This window comes from Xenopus laevis, chromosome 8S (genome assembly GCF_017654675.1).
Source record: "Xenopus laevis strain J_2021 chromosome 8S, Xenopus_laevis_v10.1, whole genome shotgun sequence".
Classification (NCBI taxonomy): Eukaryota; Metazoa; Chordata; class Amphibia; order Anura; family Pipidae; genus Xenopus; species Xenopus laevis.
In genome coordinates, this window is record NC_054386.1 from 30,474,226 (window position 1) to 30,494,062 (window position 19,837).

Below are 19,837 nucleotides of genomic sequence, written 5' to 3' on the forward strand. Positions count from 1 at the left end.
GCGGCGACAAAGCGCCGCGCCAGTCGCCGCGACCGGCGCAGGCGACAGTTTTGCCTGGCGAGGCATTTTCAGGCGACTGTTGAAAAGCGCATCGCCTCGTGTGGTTAGCACAGGCGTTTTTACATAGGCGCCCATACAAAACTGTCGCCTGCGCCGGTCGCGGCGACTGGCACGGCGCTTTGTCGCCGCGACCGCAAACGCGTGGCTATCTCCCCGTGTGGACTAGCCCTTAGATGTAGTTTTACAGGCTGAATATGGAATATGGTGGCGAGCTTTGCCTTTAATACACAGGGTGTTGAGCTTATTCCCAGTACAAGTATACAGTGTGACAGATGCCATGCTTAACGTTATTGTGATGCCCGATTCTCCCCCGATATGCAGAGACACATCCCCTGGCACATGGGTGCAGCCCCAGATAATTGGGGGTTTATGTGACATAATGAGGAGTCTCCGAGTGCCAGCGCCCAATTACAGACAAGCAGGGACTAATTACAGGGAGCCTTTCAGCTACCAGAAAAGAAAGAGAATGTTGGGAGGTGAATGATTTGGGGACGATGTCACCCTGGAAACTGCAATTACCCCTTGTCTAGAATTCTGTCCTTTTCACCACTTGGCCCCCATTAGGATCCTGTTTTTTTGCCCTTGAATCCCCCGGAGGTTGTTGGACTACAGCTCACAGCATTCTTCAGCACGTAATCAAGCTTTAAAGCAGGCTGGGAATTGTAGTTGAACAATATATCCAATGCTGTTCTTGTAGTATGGCAGCTCCCACGTACCTCTCTGTACCCCTTTAACATGAAAACGCTTTGTATAATCACATGACCCCATTGCGTCCATGTACATGAATCATTACACACGGGGACGTCAGCATCTCCCCTTTATTTCTTTCATTGTATGAGACCATCGATGTTTATCAGTAGTGAATGCGAGGGGAGTATTATTAGCTCCTCTTTAAACAAGTGGGGCCCCCCCGGAGCTTTGGGCAGGGCTGAGCCCAGATGGCCGGGGCTGTTCCCTGTCCAATGTGATGGCCGGAATGGAGGCGACTCCAAGACAAACAGAAAAGCCCAGCCTGACTGTTATGGGAAAGGCCTGACCTCCACCCGCCTGTCGTACTCCTCTCCGTGTGTTTACGCCATGAGAACGTTCCCAGTCAGGTCCGAGTGGATATACAACCTCGTGTTTGTGCTAAATAAAGACCCAATCAGTCCACCAGAATATGTGCAGCTTTACTAGATAACATACTTTATGTCTGGAGTCGGAACTCGTGCGTGCAGAAATCTGATTTTAGAGTAATCACATACAGGGCACAGCGGTGCTTACCTGGGCATTGTGGGTAATGGGGGGCCATGGGATTTGGGGCAGTATAATGGGAAAGAAGATTTCGGAAGCATGTTCTTACAGTAGGGGGTGTTGGGTGTGATACTTTGACCTCATGCTGAAGGGAAGGTAATGTTCAGGCTCAGACACAGCGAGATCATTGATACCCGGCTGTAAATTGGTCCTGTCATTCTGTAAAGATGGTCTTATACTAATTCAGTATTGATGTTGGGGGGGGGGGGGTTCCAGGCATCACTTGGGTGGTAGGGATTCTCAGATTCATTACTGTCTAAAGCTCACCCTTCCATTATAACAGCCCCCTCCCTTTGCCAGGGATCAATGTTGATGTTGGTTGTATCCTCTCGGCTCATCTGCTCGCCCCATTTAATCAGTCTCTTTCTCTTGTTCTAAAGGGGAGACATTAACGCTCTGCATATAAAATGTGCAGCAGTGTATCGGTGCAGTGATACTCCCATATGCAGCAGTGTATAAATGCAGTCACACTCACATGGACAGCAGCATATCGAATTAGTGACACTCCCATGTGCAGCAGTGCATAGAAGCGGTGACACTCCCATGTGCAGCAGTGTATACAGTAACGGAACTAGGTGGGGACAGGCCCTGGTGCGGGCCATGCAGCCAGCCCCCCCCAACCCCAGGGCCGCCATCAGGGGGGACAAGTGTCCCGGGCTGGGACCCCCTTGCAAGCGCCGAAGATCTGTGGCCAGCCTGAACAGCCGAAAATGTGGATGTGCCGAAAAGTCGCCGCCGCCCTGGTCCAATTGCCAACTGCCAACCCCCTGCTCACCCGGTAGTTACGCCACTTCATCAAAGTAGTGACGCTCCCATGTGCAGCAGTGAACAGGGGTGCTTCGCCAATGAGGCAAGTTGAGGCTGTCACCTCAGGCAGCAGTGCCCCACTAGGCTGCTCCTGGTACTTTAAGAGCAAATTTCCGGGTGACGGGGGGGGCTGCTGCCTCAGGCGGCGGAGGGGCCAGGATCGCCCCTGGCAGTGCATAGATGCAGTGACACTCCCATGTGCTGCAGTGTATCGAAGCAGTGACACTCCCACATGCAGCTGCACCAAAGCAGCAATAGTCTCACGCACAGCCTTTCACCAAAGCAGCGACACAAGGCAAAACAGGCGTGTTGTCTCTTTAAATAAATAAAAATAGAGTACCTTTTCCTTCCAATTGAGGATCCACCATGATTTTGTCCAGAAGGCTCCCTCCGAGGCGCAATTCGCTCCCTGCCAGCTGCCAGAAACCCTATTATCGTGTTACAAAGAGACCCCTAATCACTTTTACTCCCTAATACAATTAGCAATTGACGCAGGCGTTTGGTGTCTCTGCAGTGGGTTGACCGACCTGTCCCAAAAGGAGACGTCAGCCCATGAACTGTTACTTATCTGCACTGAAACAGCAGAATACAAAATAAAGGGCAAGTAAAACCCTGTGTTAATATCTCAACAGTGCTGTATGAATAAGGGACTATAACAGTGAAACAGTACAGCTGTTCTGTGCCCTAATATCAAATGTAATGGCTTCTATTTCCTTGGGGCTTTACTTGGCCTTTATAATGACAAATGACTGTAGGTCTATCAGTTCATTGTGTAAGTGCTTGTGCATATTGACCGGCAATCTGGACAGGAGTATAGGAGATTGAGTTTGGGACTGTGCATTCCGTATCTGTGATCTGGTGGCGCACGGGTGTTGGGGAGGGGGGTTGTTTATGCAAGCAGATTCCAAATAAAATCCTATTACCCAAATGGAAAGGTCAATTAAAATCAGCGCCATGACTTGGCATTTCAGCCAACCTGATGGCATATGGCCAGTGATTTTCTGCTCACTTATCTGCATTGTGTCTGATAACTGTAATGCACTTCATTCATTATGGCCTCTCACTGTCCATTTTCCTATTCGCTGCTTTTTACAGGAACGAGCCAATTATAAGCTCTTTGATGTCATATCTTACGTAGTCTGAACCTTCTCTGTATATCTTTTATTTTTGATTTTGAAAAAACATAAACATTTGGTTGAATGCACATTACTCCAGTTTAAGAAAAGTAGGATAGAGGCTGATGTGAAAATAAGGAGGAGGAGATGAAGTCCCTTTAAGGTCTAGAGTACCTTAGGGCTGTTGGTGTTAGAGTTTAATACTCACAGTATCCAAATGTCTATAAATTTGTCCTGACATCCCCTCACTATATACGCTTCTTGTAGAATGGTAAAACGGTGCTGACCAATGTTTTCCATGCCTCTACGGTAGGCGGAATCGGTCTATTCCATTTGAGGACAATCCGTTTTTTTGGCATAATTTAAAATAGTCTGGAGAAACACTCTGATTTCTTTGGAGCAGACAATTCCTGTGGTTAGTCCCAGTAGTGCAGTAGCCGGGGTAGCTTTGATTGGCAGTACCATAACTTTTGATATAAAGGCAACAATTTGTATCCATTAGTCCTGGACCTCGGCACAGGACCACATCATGTACCAGTTTCCAGGGCCACTTCTGCTTCTAGGGCAAGTATTGATCCATCACTTTAAGGAGTTGAGTCGTTCAGGTGTCATATAAATGTGATGGGTAAATTTCAATTATATCAGCTTGTCTTTGGCTGACACTAGTGGTGGTAACAAGTGTTGCAGAACTGTCGCCCAATCGCCTTCTGTTAATGTGGGTATATATAAGCTCCATTTGGCATAGCAGGGGAGTTGTTGTTGGTTGTTCAGGACCATGAGTACCTGATAAATAGTCAACAGAGGTTTCGGCAGTGTTTCCAATTGGAGTTTAGTTTCACCGACACACTGCTGGTCTCGCGCCCTACATAGCCATGCCCCCCGTATATCTCTTTTATATGCATGAGTTGGAGGTGCCATCTTGTTTCCCTTAAACAGTGCAGTATGAGGGTATAGCTTATTGTGTGCCCAGAACATTCCTTCTCTGTATATTTGTATTTATACATATGGGAGGAGGGAGGTGCCATATTGATTCCCTTAGACAGTACAGTATGAGGGTATAGCTTATTGTGTGCCCAGAACATTCCTTCTCTGTATATTTGTATTTATACATATGGGAGGAGGGAGGTGCTATATTGATTACCTTAAACAGTGCAGTATGAGGATATAGCTTATTGTGTGCCCAGAGCATTCCTTCTTTGTATATTTTTATTTATACATATGGGAGGAGACATGCTATTAATGATTTACCAATTTCTGCCAGGCACCTACAAGCCCTTACATGGTTGGCACATGCTTCTGTGTTATGCATGCCCGCAGGCTGCCACTGTCTCCTGCCACTTTAAGAGCCATAAAATGAGAATATTGAGATTTAACAGTGTAACATAAGCTTGATTTATCTTCATGCATAATGTATGTTCCACCCCTGAGGGCATTCACCCCTACTGCCCTGAGAAGCCAACAGCCTTCCCAGCACCCAGCTAAGAAACAGAGACGCCTTTCATGTGGTTCCTTTCCTCTGTAATAAATGGCCCCTCATCGGACAAGTCATTCCTACTGCAGGAACAGGCTCCTAATACACTTGATTGACAGCTCAATCAATCAGCCTAAACAGATGGGAGAGCAAGGGCAGCCATGTTTATTTTCCAACTGTGTTAAAGGGGACTTGTGACACTACAAATTTAATAAAAACCAAAATATGTCCTGGGTGCACATGAACAGCACAGAGATGTGATACAGTGAGAGTGTGTGACTATTAGAGGCTGGTTATATAGTGTATATGTACAGAAATGTGATACAGTGAGAGTGTGGGTCTATTATGGGTTAGTTACCGGTATATACAGAGATGTGATACAGTGAGAGTATGAGACTGTAATGGGCTTTTTATTTACAGAGATGTGATACAGTGAGAGCGTGGGACTTTTATGGGCTTGTCATATACAGAGATGTGATATAGTGAGAGTGGGGGCTGGTTATATAGTGCACATGTTCAGAGATGTCATACAATGAAAGCGTGGGGCTATTAGAGACTGGTTATATATAGTGTACATGTAAAGAGATGTGATACAGTGAGAGTGTGGGGCTATAAGGGGCTGGCTATATAGTGTATATGTACAGAGATGTGATAGAGTGAGAGCATGGGACTATTGTGGGCTAGTTATATACAGAGATGTGATAGAGTGAGAGTGGGGGCTGGTTATATAGTGCACATGTTCAGAGATGTCATACAATGAAAGCGTGGGGCTATTAGAGACTGGTTATATATTGTGTACATGAACAGAGATGGGATACAGTGAGAGCGTGGGGCTATTAGAGACTGGTTATATATAGTGTACATGTACAGAGATGTGATACAGTGAGAGCATGGGACTATTATGGGCTAGTTATATACAGAGATGTGATAGAGTGATCGAGTGTGGGACTGTTATTGGCTTGTTATATACAGAGATGTGATACAGTGAGAGTTGGGGGTTATTAGAGGCTGGTTATATATAGTTTACATATACAGAGCTGTGATACAGTAAGAGTGTGGGGGTGACAGTATGACCGTATGTTAGCAGCCTTTATGCTGAACCCAAGCTTTTTGGCCACCTGGGGGATAAAGGGAATCACAAGTCCACTGAGACCCCAAATCAGCCAGAATCTCACGGGGCCGTTCCCTTGGTCTGTAACGTGGTCTCATCTCATGTTTGTGTTAGAGCAATTGAACCAATGAGGAAGCCTCGCAAACATGCAAATAACGTTTTCACTTTATCAGCCAAACGCACTTCCATCTCCCACACACTTGTACTAATCTGTCCAACCACCTGCACTCTGTCACTGATATGGGGGGGCAGGACTGGTGGAGGGTACAGCAATAGAATGGGGAACAAATTGCCAACTGGCCAAAAACATATCCGCAATCACTCAACTTTGTTCACTAATAAGGTACCTGTGTGTGAATATTCTCCTATTCTATAGAAGGACGTTAGCGGTTTATTGCTGCCTTGGCAACCGCACACCCTCCCCTTCTAACCCCCTGAGCTGTCAATAACGATTAGGCCGAAATAAGACGGGTATTAATGAGACCCCCGGTCATTGTGTCAGTAACTTACGTTTAATGTGTGTGTAACAGGCACTTAGTATCCACTCGATAGGGGCCATCAGACAGGGATCAATGATATATCCCAGCAATTCTGCTTCTGAGTTTTCAGCTTCATAGCAGACAGGGGGCGCTGTTTCAACTGTCCCACTGCTCTGACACTGCAGGTTTGATGAGATGGATGTAGAGAATATTGGAGGATGTAGTAGATATTCACAACGGGTTAATATTGCCTGAGCCCCATAGCAAAGTGTATATCTAGGTCCCCCACCAACAGCAGGATTATGGGCGGCATCCAGGGTGCTTTAAACAGTGTTGCTAATCCAGCGGTGGATGGGGGCGCTCATCGTTAGAATATTGTCTGGAGATGCATTAGTGCAGCACAACATCTCATTAGTAACGGAGAGGCTGAATTATACGATATCCTTCCCCTGGCGGAACAGATTGCCCCCTCCAGGTAATGTTATCCCCCCTCTGCTCCCTCACTAATGGGTTTCTCTTGCTGTTTTTGTGTTGCAGGTGATTGCCGCTTTGTCCAAGATTTCCTACCACAACATTGCCCAAACCAAGGGAATTCGGTAAGGCTCTTCTATCACTTAATTTGGGGATGCAGGTCTAGTGACGCAGCTTTGGTGTCTGTAGTCCATTATTAACTCTAGCTGGCAAAGTTAACTTACCAAATCATTTGTACTTATACTGCCCATTAGGTGGTTGTCAAGACTTTTCCAGTTAAAGGAGAAATCAACCTGTTCTGAAAAATACCTACCCCCCACCCCAGGTAGACCCCCCTCCCCCCAGGCTAACTACCCCCCAGGGGAGATGCCCCACACGCCATACTTACCCCTCGCCTCAGATTCTTCCAGCGAAGTTCCATGCATCCATCTTCTGCGTCCTTGGTAAGCTGACTGCGAGATCAGCAATTGCCGTGTAATTCCGCAAATGCGCAGTTGCGCAAACCGTCAAACTGCTCCAACTGTGAATGCGCAGAAATACCGATCTTCCAGTCAGCTTACATAGGATGGATGCGTGGAACTTCGCTGGAAGAATCTGCGGCGAGGGGTAAGTATAGAGTATGGGGCATCTCCCGGGGGGGGGGGGAGTGGTTAGCCTGGTGGGAGGGAGGTCTACCTGGGGTGGGGGGTACGTTTTTTTTTTCAGAACAGGTTAAGGCACCTGTTGATACTGACACTAAAAAAACGACTTTTTAAAATATGAATGTTCATTAAATGTTACCTATAGGTCATGTTAATAGTTTTTTGCTGAGAGGTTTGTAAGTAATTGTTGGTTGAAGTTCCTCAACCTGACTATTTTATCAACCTGACTGTCCCATCTCAGCCTGTCGGTTAAAGTTTGTAATGCTAACAGACACAAATATGGCAGCCCCCTCATACAGGAACATTGGGCATCAGACAGGTAATATAAAAGCATTGTGCAAATACTTTATGGCAACGTTATAAGTAGCTTTCAAATGCAATAGTATGATAGATGTAAAAAAGAGTTTAATTTCTGGTGTCAGTATCTCTTTAAATCCAACAAGGCCCTTTCCACCAGAGTTAGGGAGTGTGTCTGTATTTGGCAAGAGACTCGTCAGCTGTTACAATGAACTGAAACAGTGGCTATTGCATCCTGGGAAATGATTTTGTATAACAGTCTATATCAGTGCTGTCCAACTTCTGTGTTACCGAGGGCCGCAATTTTTCCGGCCTACATAGTGGAGGGCCGATAATTGAAGCCAGTGTTGACCACTCCCTGTTTTAAACCACACCCACTTTAAACCACACCCATGTTACCACAAGTTCATGTCCACATTAATTGTGGTAGCACACCAAAAACCAAATGGTTGGTGCTCACTGATATCACTCATATGAGAAAAAAGATGTTATATTAAGACATAACCTTAAATCCATATGCCTCATTTACCCCTTGGATAACACAGCACCCCCAACACATGATTAAACACCTTAGGGGCCCCTACCAATAATTTATTTTCAAATGCTAAAAAAAACCCAGAACAAATGGCAGGCTTATGTTCCACAGGCAGAGCAGGTCACATACAGGCAGATTATGACACACACAGGCAGAGTATGTCACACACAGGCAGAGTAGGGCACACACACACAAACCAATCAGGACCACTCTAAAATGTACTAAATACAGTGACACAGTGCTGGTGCCTCATTAGCATTTTGAATAAAGTGTGAACAGGTGAACAAGGTGGGCAGTTTCAGTCTGGGTCTCAGGTGTGAACAGTACAGGGTTTCAGGGGTGTGAACAATAGAGATGTCACAAGTGTGAACAATGCAGGGGGATCACCGTTGTGAACAATACAGGGGATTAGTCTGAATTTGAGGTTTAAACAATGCAGGGGCCAGTTCATCTCTGTAGTGATACCATTTAAATCTTACACATGGTAAACAAACACAGCAGGTAGGTGGGGGGCCACACAAGCGGCCGCCAGTTGGACAGCCCTGGTCTATATAATTAGGGCTCAGTAAGGGCACATGGGGCACAGCCAGAGGACTAATGTCTCATGGTGGGGCAGTAATTATTCAACATCTTCCCTAGCTATCCCACCTTTGTTGTCTATCTTTGCCTGTGCTGTCTTCTCAAGTGCTGTTCCTGTCCCCGTGTCTCCCCATTCTGCACCTTCTACTTGCCCACTGTTTGGTGCTTCAACCTTGCATTATCAGCTACTTTAAAATTGCTGAGGGAGAAAGAGTTGACTGAAATTTAGCAGCTCGTTTTAAGGTCATTGAGAGCCCAAGAAAATTTCCAATAGAACATCCAGAGACCAATAACCGAGCGGGGAAGCTTCAGCACAGAGTGATCAGAGGCAGCGTTATCCCTCTCTTCTGTACTTGGGGGACCTTCAATCAACTTCCATTCTGTGCACAGCCTTTCCCTCTTGGGAGCAAATAGTTATTCTGGACCATTCTTAACCTAGCTAACCTTCAGTCTACCCCCCATGCTCCAAGCCCCAACCCAGGAGGGCCATTCTCACATTTTTGCAACCACTGTTATGGTTCAGGGGACAAATAAAAGAACATCTCCTGATAATCTACCAACACGGTTTCATTTGTGTTTTGATCTCCTCCCATTGTGGTTTCTGGCTACATCCCCATTGTATCCCTCTCAATTTCACACTGTACTTCTCACTCCACATTTTCTGTTATCACACATTGCTTGTCACCCCCAGCCCTGTCTAACATGTTGTGCGCCTTTCCCCAGGAGCCGTCAAGTGTCTTGTGACAACTTTTTAATAAACGCATTGAGAAGGCACCAACGTGTGTTACTGATACAACTCACCAGCTCGCTACTATTTGCTCTACTCCATACATCTAAAAGCCAAAAATGAAGGTCAGGTTGAAGGGATTTGAGGTTAAGATGTATTCTTGGTATCTTTTTTTGGCATTAGGGTGAAATCACTAATAGGTTTGTAACCATGTTATGGGATAACAGAGGCCCTGAGCTAAGGTTGGACCTCCAAGGGGTGCATGAACCTAAAAATTCCAACAAATATCTGGCCTAGATGGGGGTTACTAGTCCTTGAAGAAGTTGTAAGGGACAGGAAACCAACAGAAGTGTAAGGGATCCCTGATTCTCGACTACCCCATGCATTTCACAAGCAATTCCATCACCCCAGTATGTCTTGCATCGCTGAGACTACTTAGCAAATAAAGAGGCAAACTACCCACCTACATGGAGACTTTATCAATGAGACTAAATCTCCCCATGCATCTACCTAAAAAGTCATGTAGGTCAAGAGGCGCATGATCACCCACAGATTGCATCTAACCCTCTCAAAGCTCTAGCAGAAGGGAACACTCTCAACTGCCCCAAATGTGCTGTTGCCAGAGGAGGACCACATTCAGCCAGTCTTGAGCTGCCCTGTTTGGTCCGACACTATGTGATACATAATAGAAGAGATCACATTATCAAATGTTTCAATGTTGGCTATGGAAGCAGACCCGATATAAAAAAAAAAGCTGGGAGAGAAATAAAAAGCCATTTCCTCTGCCCAAAAGCTCTTTGCAAGGTTATTTTGCTGTCGGAGAAACCTCCTACTCGGCTTATGAAATCTTTCCCAGACTCGCATTCTTCCTTTTCCGAGCTAGGGCTATGTGGTGGACACAGTTCAGGAGTTTGCTCAGCCACCCACGCAGGCTCAGCATGATGGCTGCTGTCTGTCCGTAGGGCCTCGGCACAATGTCACAGGCTCTCATGACAGTTGGGAGGGTGGAGGCTTCTCCTGGATAAGGAATGGTGGGGATGGGGGAATGAAGAAATATGGCTGGAATGTTTTTGTTTGAGACATGTAACTTGGCACTGGTCGGCCTTAGAACATGATGAGCGCTTGCAGGAGCCCACCTGGCTCAGGATCTGCATGAAGCTACCCCATTCCATGCACTGGCTGGACTCAAGCCTAGGACCCCAGCACCACTACACTGCCCACAGAGCCTTTGGTCCATCGCATGCACCCGTTACATTTCTCTGCTGTCGTAAGGAAACAAATGCTGCATTTAGAACAATGCGAAACAGACCATTCCAGCTGCCTCGACCCTTTAGCACCTAGAGACTTTGGCATATTGGCACTTTCTTGAATCCTCCCAAATGGTATCAAAATGACCAGCCTGGCAGCGGCAGAAACCACTCCTGGTATTGACATTGGAGACCTCTGCAGGTCTCTGCGCCAATTCAACTTCTAGATGGTTAATGTCCCAGGGGCGAGAAGAGAGGACAGCAGAACAGCATTTGGTGACACGAAATATTAATGTAATGTACAACAAGACGTGCCCGTTGCCGGCTCCTGCACATACAGACTCTTCCTGCAGAATAGCGACGCATGTATAAAAAGGGTTCATATTCATTGCTGTGATGAGCCAAGCGTGTCAGACATAATTCATAATAGTGCCCCTGGCATCTCATCTGCCTCCTCTACATCTCGTGCTGGATGCCGGGCTTATCATTTTCAGTTTATCACTGCCAAAAAGAAACCATAAGCTTCCTCGTGTATAAATACAAATATACAGAGAAGGAATGTTTTGGGCACACAATAAGCTATACCCTCATACTGTACTGTCTAAGGCAGGGGTCCCCAACCTTTTTTTACTTGTGAGCCACATTTGAATGTAAAAAAGAGTTGGAGAGCAACACAAGCAGGAAAAATTCCATGGGGATGTCAATTAAGGGCTGTTGTTGTTTGGTAGCCCCAATATGGACAAGAGACTCTGTTTGGCAGTACACCTGGTTTTTATGGAACCAAAACTTGCCTCCAAGCCTGGAATTCAAAAATAAGTACCGCTTTGAGGCCACTGGGAGCAACATCCAAGGGGTTGGTGAGCAACATTTTGCTCGCGAGCTACTGGTTGGGGACCACTGGTCTAAGGGAATCAATGTGGCACCTCCCTCCTCCCATATGTATTAATACAAATATACAGAGAAGGCATGTTCTGGGCACACAATACTGTACTGTATAAGGGAATCAATATGGCACCTCCTTCCATATGTATAAATATATATGGGCAAATTTTGGTGCCTGGCGGAACTGAATCTGAATTTGCATATGCAAATTAAGGGCAGGAAGGGAAATCTTGTGACTTTTCGTCACAAAACAAAGAAGTAATTTTTTTTCCCTTCCCATCCCCATTTTGCATATGCAAATTAGGATTCGGTGCATCCCTATAAGCAATATTGAAATTGTGCACCAATTAGGTTCCTAAGATCCCCATTGTGCTTCATTTCTCTCAATTGAGCTGCAGTGATAGCTGGTTACGACCGTGTCCTTTTCTTGATGCAATGAAGCCAGAGGCATACACAGATGACAGTGGCTCTGCAAAACTATATAAAGCTCCCAAGGATGTATTGGCAAAAAACAAAGTAGTGACAGGCTGCCATCCCATTTCCAGACCTACCCAGATACTTGTGTTGTTGTCTCTACTGTTCATAGACCACTTATATTACATATTTGAAAACAATTTCCAAGGATGTTTGTTGACATTAGTCATCCCTGTGCCTACAAAAATTGCCTTCACCAAGGATAAAGTGCCCAACCTATTATATACCGGTATGGGAACATGGGGTTCCAATTAATAGTAGATCCCATGTTTCTTTTGGATAAGGTTTTTTTTCAGTAATTATTATCATGGTCAATTCAGAATATTTGAACATTAAATAAACCCAACAGGCTTATTTTTCCACCAATATACTGTAGGTGGAGATCTCTTATCTCAAAGCCCAATACCCAGTAGGTTTCAGATTTCAGGAAGGCCATCAACAGAGTTCACAGAGTCCCCTCTCCAGAGATATTGTTATTATTATAGAGGAACAAATGAAATCATTTAAAAAAAACCCCCCAAAAACAATTATCTGCTTAAAAAGGACTGTATGAGAGATGGGCGTCTCATAATGCAGAACGTTCTGAATATTAAGTTTCTTGATATGAGATGCCATTTTCAGTGTTTCTTCATACATGCTGATCTTACTTAATCAAAATTAGACTTTTACAACGAATGACACATACAACATCTTTTGGGTCAATATGTGAAATCAGAGCTTTATTGGTAAAATAAAATGATACAGTAGGTCCATAATTGTTTTTCAGTACTATCTGCAGCCATCTTGATGGCAATGACAGTCTTATGGGAAGGGAAAAGCCAGTTATCTTTTCTTTGGATGCCGCAGATGGATAGTGAGTCCTATCTATGAACCCTCACTTGGTTCATTGATCCTGAAGAAGGCAAAAAAACCTATTCAAAGCTTTAAACTGATTTGCTTCAGAAGAGGGAAAAATTCCTTCCTGACTCCTTAACGGCAATCGGAATTACTCCCAGGATCAATACACGTATGCTGTGGTAAAACTGTATGGGCAGAAGGCAGGGGATGAGGCAGGGGCACAATTATACAGGTTTAAAGAAGGGAGCCATCTTGCGTGCTAAAGGCTGAAGACAATAGTGTGAACTGATGGGAGAGGGGCAGTGACAGGACAATAATTATGTGGGCCAGAGGGAAGAGTACAGTGATATATGAAAAAGCTGTAGGAAGTGAAGGAGGGCCAGTGGGTGTGGGTAAAATACTAGTGGCTGATGGTTTGGGTTTAAGGCAGTAAGTAATGAAGTTTAAGGGAAATATGTGTGGGGTGGTGTTAAATGGCCAATGGTGTAGGCCCGGAGTTAAAGGGCCAGTGGTGTGGGCCAGAGAAAAATGCCCGTTGGTGTTGGCTGGAGTTAAAGGGACAATGGTGTGGCCTGGAGTTAAAAGGCCGATGGTGTGGGCTGGAGATAAAAGGGCCGATGGTGTGGGCGAGCATTAAAGGGCCGGGGTTAAAGGGCCAATGGTGTGGGCTGGAGATAAAGGGCCAATGGTGTGGGCTGGAGACAAAGGGCTGATGGTGTGGGCCGGGGTTAAAGGGCCGATGGTGTGGGCCGGTGTAAAAGAGCTGATGGTGTGGGCGGAAGTTAAAGAGCCGATGGTGTGGGCTGGAGATAAAGGACCGATAGTGTGGGCGGAAGTTAAAGAGCCGATGGTGTGGGCTGGAGATAAAGGACCGATGGTGTGGGTGGAAATTAAAGAGCCGATGGTGTGGGCTGGAGATTAAGGGCCAATGGTGTGGACGAGCATTAAAGGGCTGATGGTGTGGGCCGGAGTTAAAGGGCAGATGGTTTGGGCCAGTGTTAAAGGGCCGATGGTGTGGGCCAGTGTTAAAGGGCCGATGGTGTGGGCCGGGTTAAAGGGCCAATGGTGTGGGCCGGGTTAAAGGGCCGATGGTGTGGGCCTGGGTTAAAGGGCCGATGGTGTGGGCCTGGGTTAAAGGGCCGATGGTGTGGGCCGGGTTAAAGGGCCAATGGTGTGGGCCGGGTTAAAGGGCCGATGGTGTGGGCCGGGTTAAAGGGCAGATGGTGTGGGCCTGTGTTAAAGGGCCGATGGTGTGGGCCGAAAGTTAAAGGGCCGATGGTGTGAGCAGGTGTTAATGCGTGATGGAGTGGGCTGGAGTTAAAGACCAGATGGTGTGAGCCAGGTGAAAAAGGGCAAAAAGGGCTGATGTTTTGGCCCAGAGGAAAAGGGACCAACGTTATGGGGTGGTGTCAAAGGGCCGATGTTGTGGGACCTAGTTTATTGGGCTGATGTTGTGGCTGAAGCTAAAGGGTCAATGGTGTGGCCTGGGGTTAAAGGGCAGATGGAGTAGGCCGAGGAAAACAAGCTTATGTTGGGGACCAGAGGTAAAGGGGCCAATGTTGTGGTCTGGAGCAATAGGGGCCCCTAGCATGGGCCAAAAGTAAAAGGGCCAGTGTTGTAGGCCAGAGGAAAAGGGCCAATGATGTGGGCCGCAACAAAACGATGTTGAGGGCCAGAAAAAAAGGGCCTTTGGTGTGGGCCAGAGTAAAATTGTGGGTCGGAGGAAGAGGGGCCGTTGGTGTGGGCCAGAGGAAAAAGGGCCAATGTTGTGGGTCGGAGGAAGAGGGGCCGTTGGTCTGGGCCAGAGGAAAAAGGGCTGTTGGTGTGGGCCAGAGGAAAAAGGGCAGATGGTATGGGCCGGAAGAAGAGGGGCCGATGGTGTGGGCCGGAAAAAAAGGGGCCGATGTTGTGGGCCGGAGGCAAATGGGCCGATGTTCTGGCCCCCAAAGGAAACTAGGCTGATGTTGTGGGCCAAAGGAAAAAGGAGCCGATGGTCTGGGCCGGAGAAAAAGGGGGCAGATGGTGTGGGCCCGAGGAAAAAGGGCCATTGTTGAGGAATGGACAAAAAAGGACTGATGGTGTGGGCCAAAGGGTCCTTTGGTGTGGGCCGGAGGAAAAAGGGCCTGTGGTGTGGGCCAAAGGGAAAAAGACAGATGATGTGGGCTGGAGGAAAATGGGCCGATGTTGTGGGCCAGAGAAAAAATGGCAGATGGTGTGGGCTGGAGGAAAAAGAACCATTGGTATGGGCCAGAGGAAAAATGTTGTGGGCCGGAGGAAGAGGGGCCGATGGTGTGGGCCGGAACAAAATGGTCTGATGTTGTGGGGCCGAAGGAAAATGGGCCAATGTTGTGGGCCGGGGAGTAATTAACATCCAGACCTAGGCTGCCGATGGGGTGGGCTGAAAATAATGTTGGCCATTAGGGAGCAGATTCTATGGGCCGATGTTATGGGCCAAAGGCAAGGATTCTAATATACAATATTAGGGGCCAGAAACAAGGCTTGAAGTTGTTGGCTGGAGGCCGGGTGGCCAAAGTTAAGGGCCAGAAGCAGTGGGTTGATTGAAATGTCAAAGAATTAGGTGGGGGCTGATGGCAGAGCCAGAGATTTATGCTTACCAGCTTGAGCTCACATACGAGAATTCCTGGAGAACCACTGAGTGATTAGAAGAAGCATCGCAGACGGGGTCCTCCAAGAATGGAAGTGGCCCTGTATACGTTTCAATGAAATCCTTAGCAGAAAACTACATGAAAGGGAAAGAAAAATATACCTTTATTTGTTTCTTGTATAACATAATAATATACATTGTATAATAACATTCTTATGACCAGGAATAATTGAATCATCCAGCCAGAAAATCAGAATATTGATAAAATGTCCCACAGAAATGTACATAAATCTCCAAAATATTGTGTACATAAGGGCCTAGATATATTATGTTTTTTGGAAATTTGGTTTAACAGTGTCACGCGAGAGTTCAGAAAGTTGTATGTTATTATACAAGAAACAAATCAATTCTTCCCCCCTCCCCCTGTTCAATAGTATGGCACACAAAAATTGATTGCATATAATAGCCATGCACCGAAGGAGCAAAGTGCTGGCCAGGGAATAAAAACAGAGCCATTTAAACAGTTTTTGCACTTTGCACCATTTTAGCCAGTTCATGCAAAGCTTCACTGTAGAGTACAGCATAAGCTTGAACAAAACAAAAGGTTGCAGTAGCTGGTATCTTGTCTTTGTGATAAGTAAACCAAATTGCAATAGCATCCCTGAGAATTTCATTACTTACCCTGCCAAAAAAATCCACTGCCAAGTTCCCTGTGGAAGCTGTAGTTGTTAATCAGCAAAGGATCTGGTCTTTTAGCTTCCAGTCGTGGCTTCTTCAGCTCCTGGTCTTTTTTAGGGAAAGGGGAATTTGATTAATAAAAAATATGGTTGGGACACATTGGATTTTTCAACTTTTTTTGGTCTATATTGAACTTTCAATGGGGTTTGCAGGAAAACTATTTAATTACATGTTGCAAAAGTCTGTCTTGCAAAGGATAAAACATGTTCCTAGGGGGTTTTAAAAGTGCTCAAAAAACATTACAAGCACCTTGAGTAGTTTGAGGGGAGAAATCTAGGAAAGTTAATTTCATGGATAATGTTACAGTGATTTTATTTTCAGTTGGCTTCTCCTTACCTTCTGCTGGACAGATGTTATAATCCCATCTTCTCTCTCTCTTCTTGGTATTTTCTTCCTCCACCTTAAATTCAGTCTTGTGACACTGACTTTCCTTTCGACTGTTTGTCAAATTTTTGATGTTACTTGCAATCGTTAACCTTTTAGGCCCTTCACATTATCTGGGTTCTGAGAAGGAATGAGCTGTGCTGGGCAGATACATGATTAATACCCAATTCAAACACTACTGTTGGGTAATGTACAACAGGGCTAGACTGGGAATAAAAAGCAGCCCTGGCAAAAAAGGGCCCCACATTGAAACAAAAGAAAAACATAGGCGGTCAGGGCCCCCATAGAAGGTAAAAAAATTTGGTGTCCAGCCCCCCTCCCAAGGTAAAAAACCATTGGTGTCCAGTCCCCACAAAGTTAAATAAAAAGTTTACTCCCAAGGTCACTCCCAAGGTAAAAAACACATTGGTGGCCATCTCCCCAAGTTTTCCCTCAGATTGAGTGGTAGAGCGCAACCTAGAACGTTTGGTGTATCGGATTGGGTGGTTCCCTAGTATAGTTTGGAAGTTCAATGATGTCCCATTTATACCACACTTCATCAAAGAGATCCAGGGCTGGAACTAGGGGTGGGCAGAACAGGCACCTGCCTAGGGAGCAAAGATTTGGAAGCTCTGGGCAGGTACCTGTTCAAAAGTCTTCTGCCTATAGATACAAATACAGGTATGAGACCTGTTATTCAGAGTGCTCGGGACCTGGGGTTTTCCGGATAACGTATCTTTCCATAATTTGGATCTACATACCTTAAGTGTACTAGAAAATCATTAAATAAACCCAATAGGCTGGCGTTGCTTTCAACGAGGATTAGTTATACCTAGCTTGGGATCAAGTACAAGGTACTGTTTATTGTCACAGAGAAAAAGGAAATTGTTTTTAAAATTTTGGGTTATTTGGATAAAATGGAGTCTATGGGAGACTGCCTTTCTGTAATTCTGAACTTTCTGGATGACAGGTTTCCAGATAACGGATCCCATACCTGCATAGAAAAGCTGGAATTTCTTTCCAGAAACGGTGGCAACTATTAGGAGAAGCGGTTATTGACAGTAACTCTTCCAGGCAATCATCATTGGGCCATTGAGACCATACAGCTTAATCATTCAACGGAATTGTTCAGTGTAAAAATAAAAAGTGGGTAAATAGAATGGCTGGGGAATACTGTGCCAGATTCATTTTTCCACTTAAAAGGATCCTAAGGTACCAGCCATCATTGGGCACAAGATTATGGGACCCTAAAATCAATAATTACTCAAAGGGCATTACAGGAACAGTTCAGCGTAAAAATAAAAACTGGGTAAATAGATAGGCTGTGCAAAATAAAAACTGTTTATAATATAGTTAGCCAAAAATGTAATGTATAAAGGCTGTAGTTGTCTAACATAATAGCCAGAACACTACGTCCTGCTTCGCAGCTTGCTTGGTCTCCACTGATTGGTTACCAGGGAGTAACCAATCAGTGACTTGAGGGGGCCACATGGGTCATATCTGTTGCTTTTGAATCTGAGCTGAATGCTGAGGATTAATTAAAAACTCACTAAACAGTTATGTCCCATGTGGCCCCCCTTCAATTCGCTGACTAACTCAGAATTAGAGAGCTGAAAAGCAGGAAGTTGTGTTCTGACTATTATGTTATACATCCAGTCACTCCAGCATTTATACATTACATTTTTGGCTAACTAATTATATAAGAAAATTTTTTATTTTGCATTATTCCCTATAATGCTTTCCATGCCTAATTCAATACATGCACCCAAACCAATTGAGACTACTGGCAGGTGTAGTTTTGCTAGTTAATTATATTCTCAAAAGGTCTTGAGCACCCTGGTTTTTATGTGTTAATAAGAAAACATTCAAGAAATTAAATTTTCTAAAACAGCAAAAAAAATTATATATATATATATATATATATATATATATATATATATATATATATATATATATATATATATATAGGGGATGCACCGGATCCTGGATTTTCACCAACAGGATTAGGTTGGTGTGTGAATATTAAATGAATATTATGTGGCACATTTATTAAGGGTCGAATTTCGAATTCATGGAGTTTTTTTCCCCTTAAATTTGATTGAATTCATATTCGACTTGCTGAAATGTATCAATAAAATCGAATTATTAAAACTCGAATGAATTTAAACGACTCGAAAACGATCAATTTAAATGACGCGATATCGATCAAACTCGATTCAAGTTTTTTCTCTGAAGGCTGCAAACATCTCCAAATTAATCCCTTGTCCTCTCCCATTGAATTAAACCGTGAATTTGGCAGGTTAAAGGTGGCGAATAGTCCGATTCTAATTCTTAAAATATGACTTATGACAAATTTTGAAAATTTGATTTTTTCAAAAACTCAAATTGAGTTTAGAGAATTCCTCAGTCGAATTTGACAGTTTTGACATGAAAAAAATTTGAATTGGTGGTGGTGGTGACTTGAGAAGATCCGATACATACCTGAAATTTTGGCTTTCGCCTTAGCATTATAGCTACATAATGATTTCCAGTATAAGTAAGCACTTTATATTCTGATGACATTATTATTTTAATGGCCGATTTTGTTAGTGTAATTCGTTTTTTTAGACTATTACTGCCTACAGCTGGTGATGTGCTGGGTCCCATAAACTGCAGGCTGGGGGCTTTCATCCTTGTGCCTGTTGGGTTTCTGTGCCACGGGACAGCACAGACTGGATGAATTTAACCCCACCTGAGCATCCGTACATTACAAGTGTACAAGCTGTTGCTTGGGCCATGCTATAAATGCTGTTCTCACTGGAATGACTCGTGGCAAGATATAAAACAAATCCAACTGTTACTTTTGTTAGACTAGAATGTCAGAATGCATTCTCATCAAGGGAGATCTGGGAGGAGGCATACAGACCAGGTCTTGAACCCACCATAAAGGCTTAAGGATAAGGGTCACTCATGGCCTGTTTCAGGTAGTTACATACACTATCTATGTGGAATATAGACCCATCCTAACCTGTATAGGTTACAATATGTTAACAACCAGAACCTGTCTGATGCTTATGTAAACCTCCAGCTTATGTGAATGTTAGACAAATGCATTACAGCACGATT

General features: G+C 44.8%; 1 protein-coding gene across 9 annotated transcripts in view; it reads left to right on the forward strand.

The window, feature by feature from the left end:
• The window catches only part of vav2.S (vav guanine nucleotide exchange factor 2 S homeolog), a 108,413-nt gene that overhangs the window by 67,511 nt on the left and 21,065 nt on the right, over window positions 1-19,837 (forward strand). For all 9 annotated transcript variants that reach the window (XM_041574082.1, XM_018231851.2, XM_041574081.1 and 6 more), the window contains 1 exon segment: window positions 6,874-6,932. In XM_041574082.1, the coding sequence (XP_041430016.1) occupies window positions 6,874-6,932 (59 nt within the window).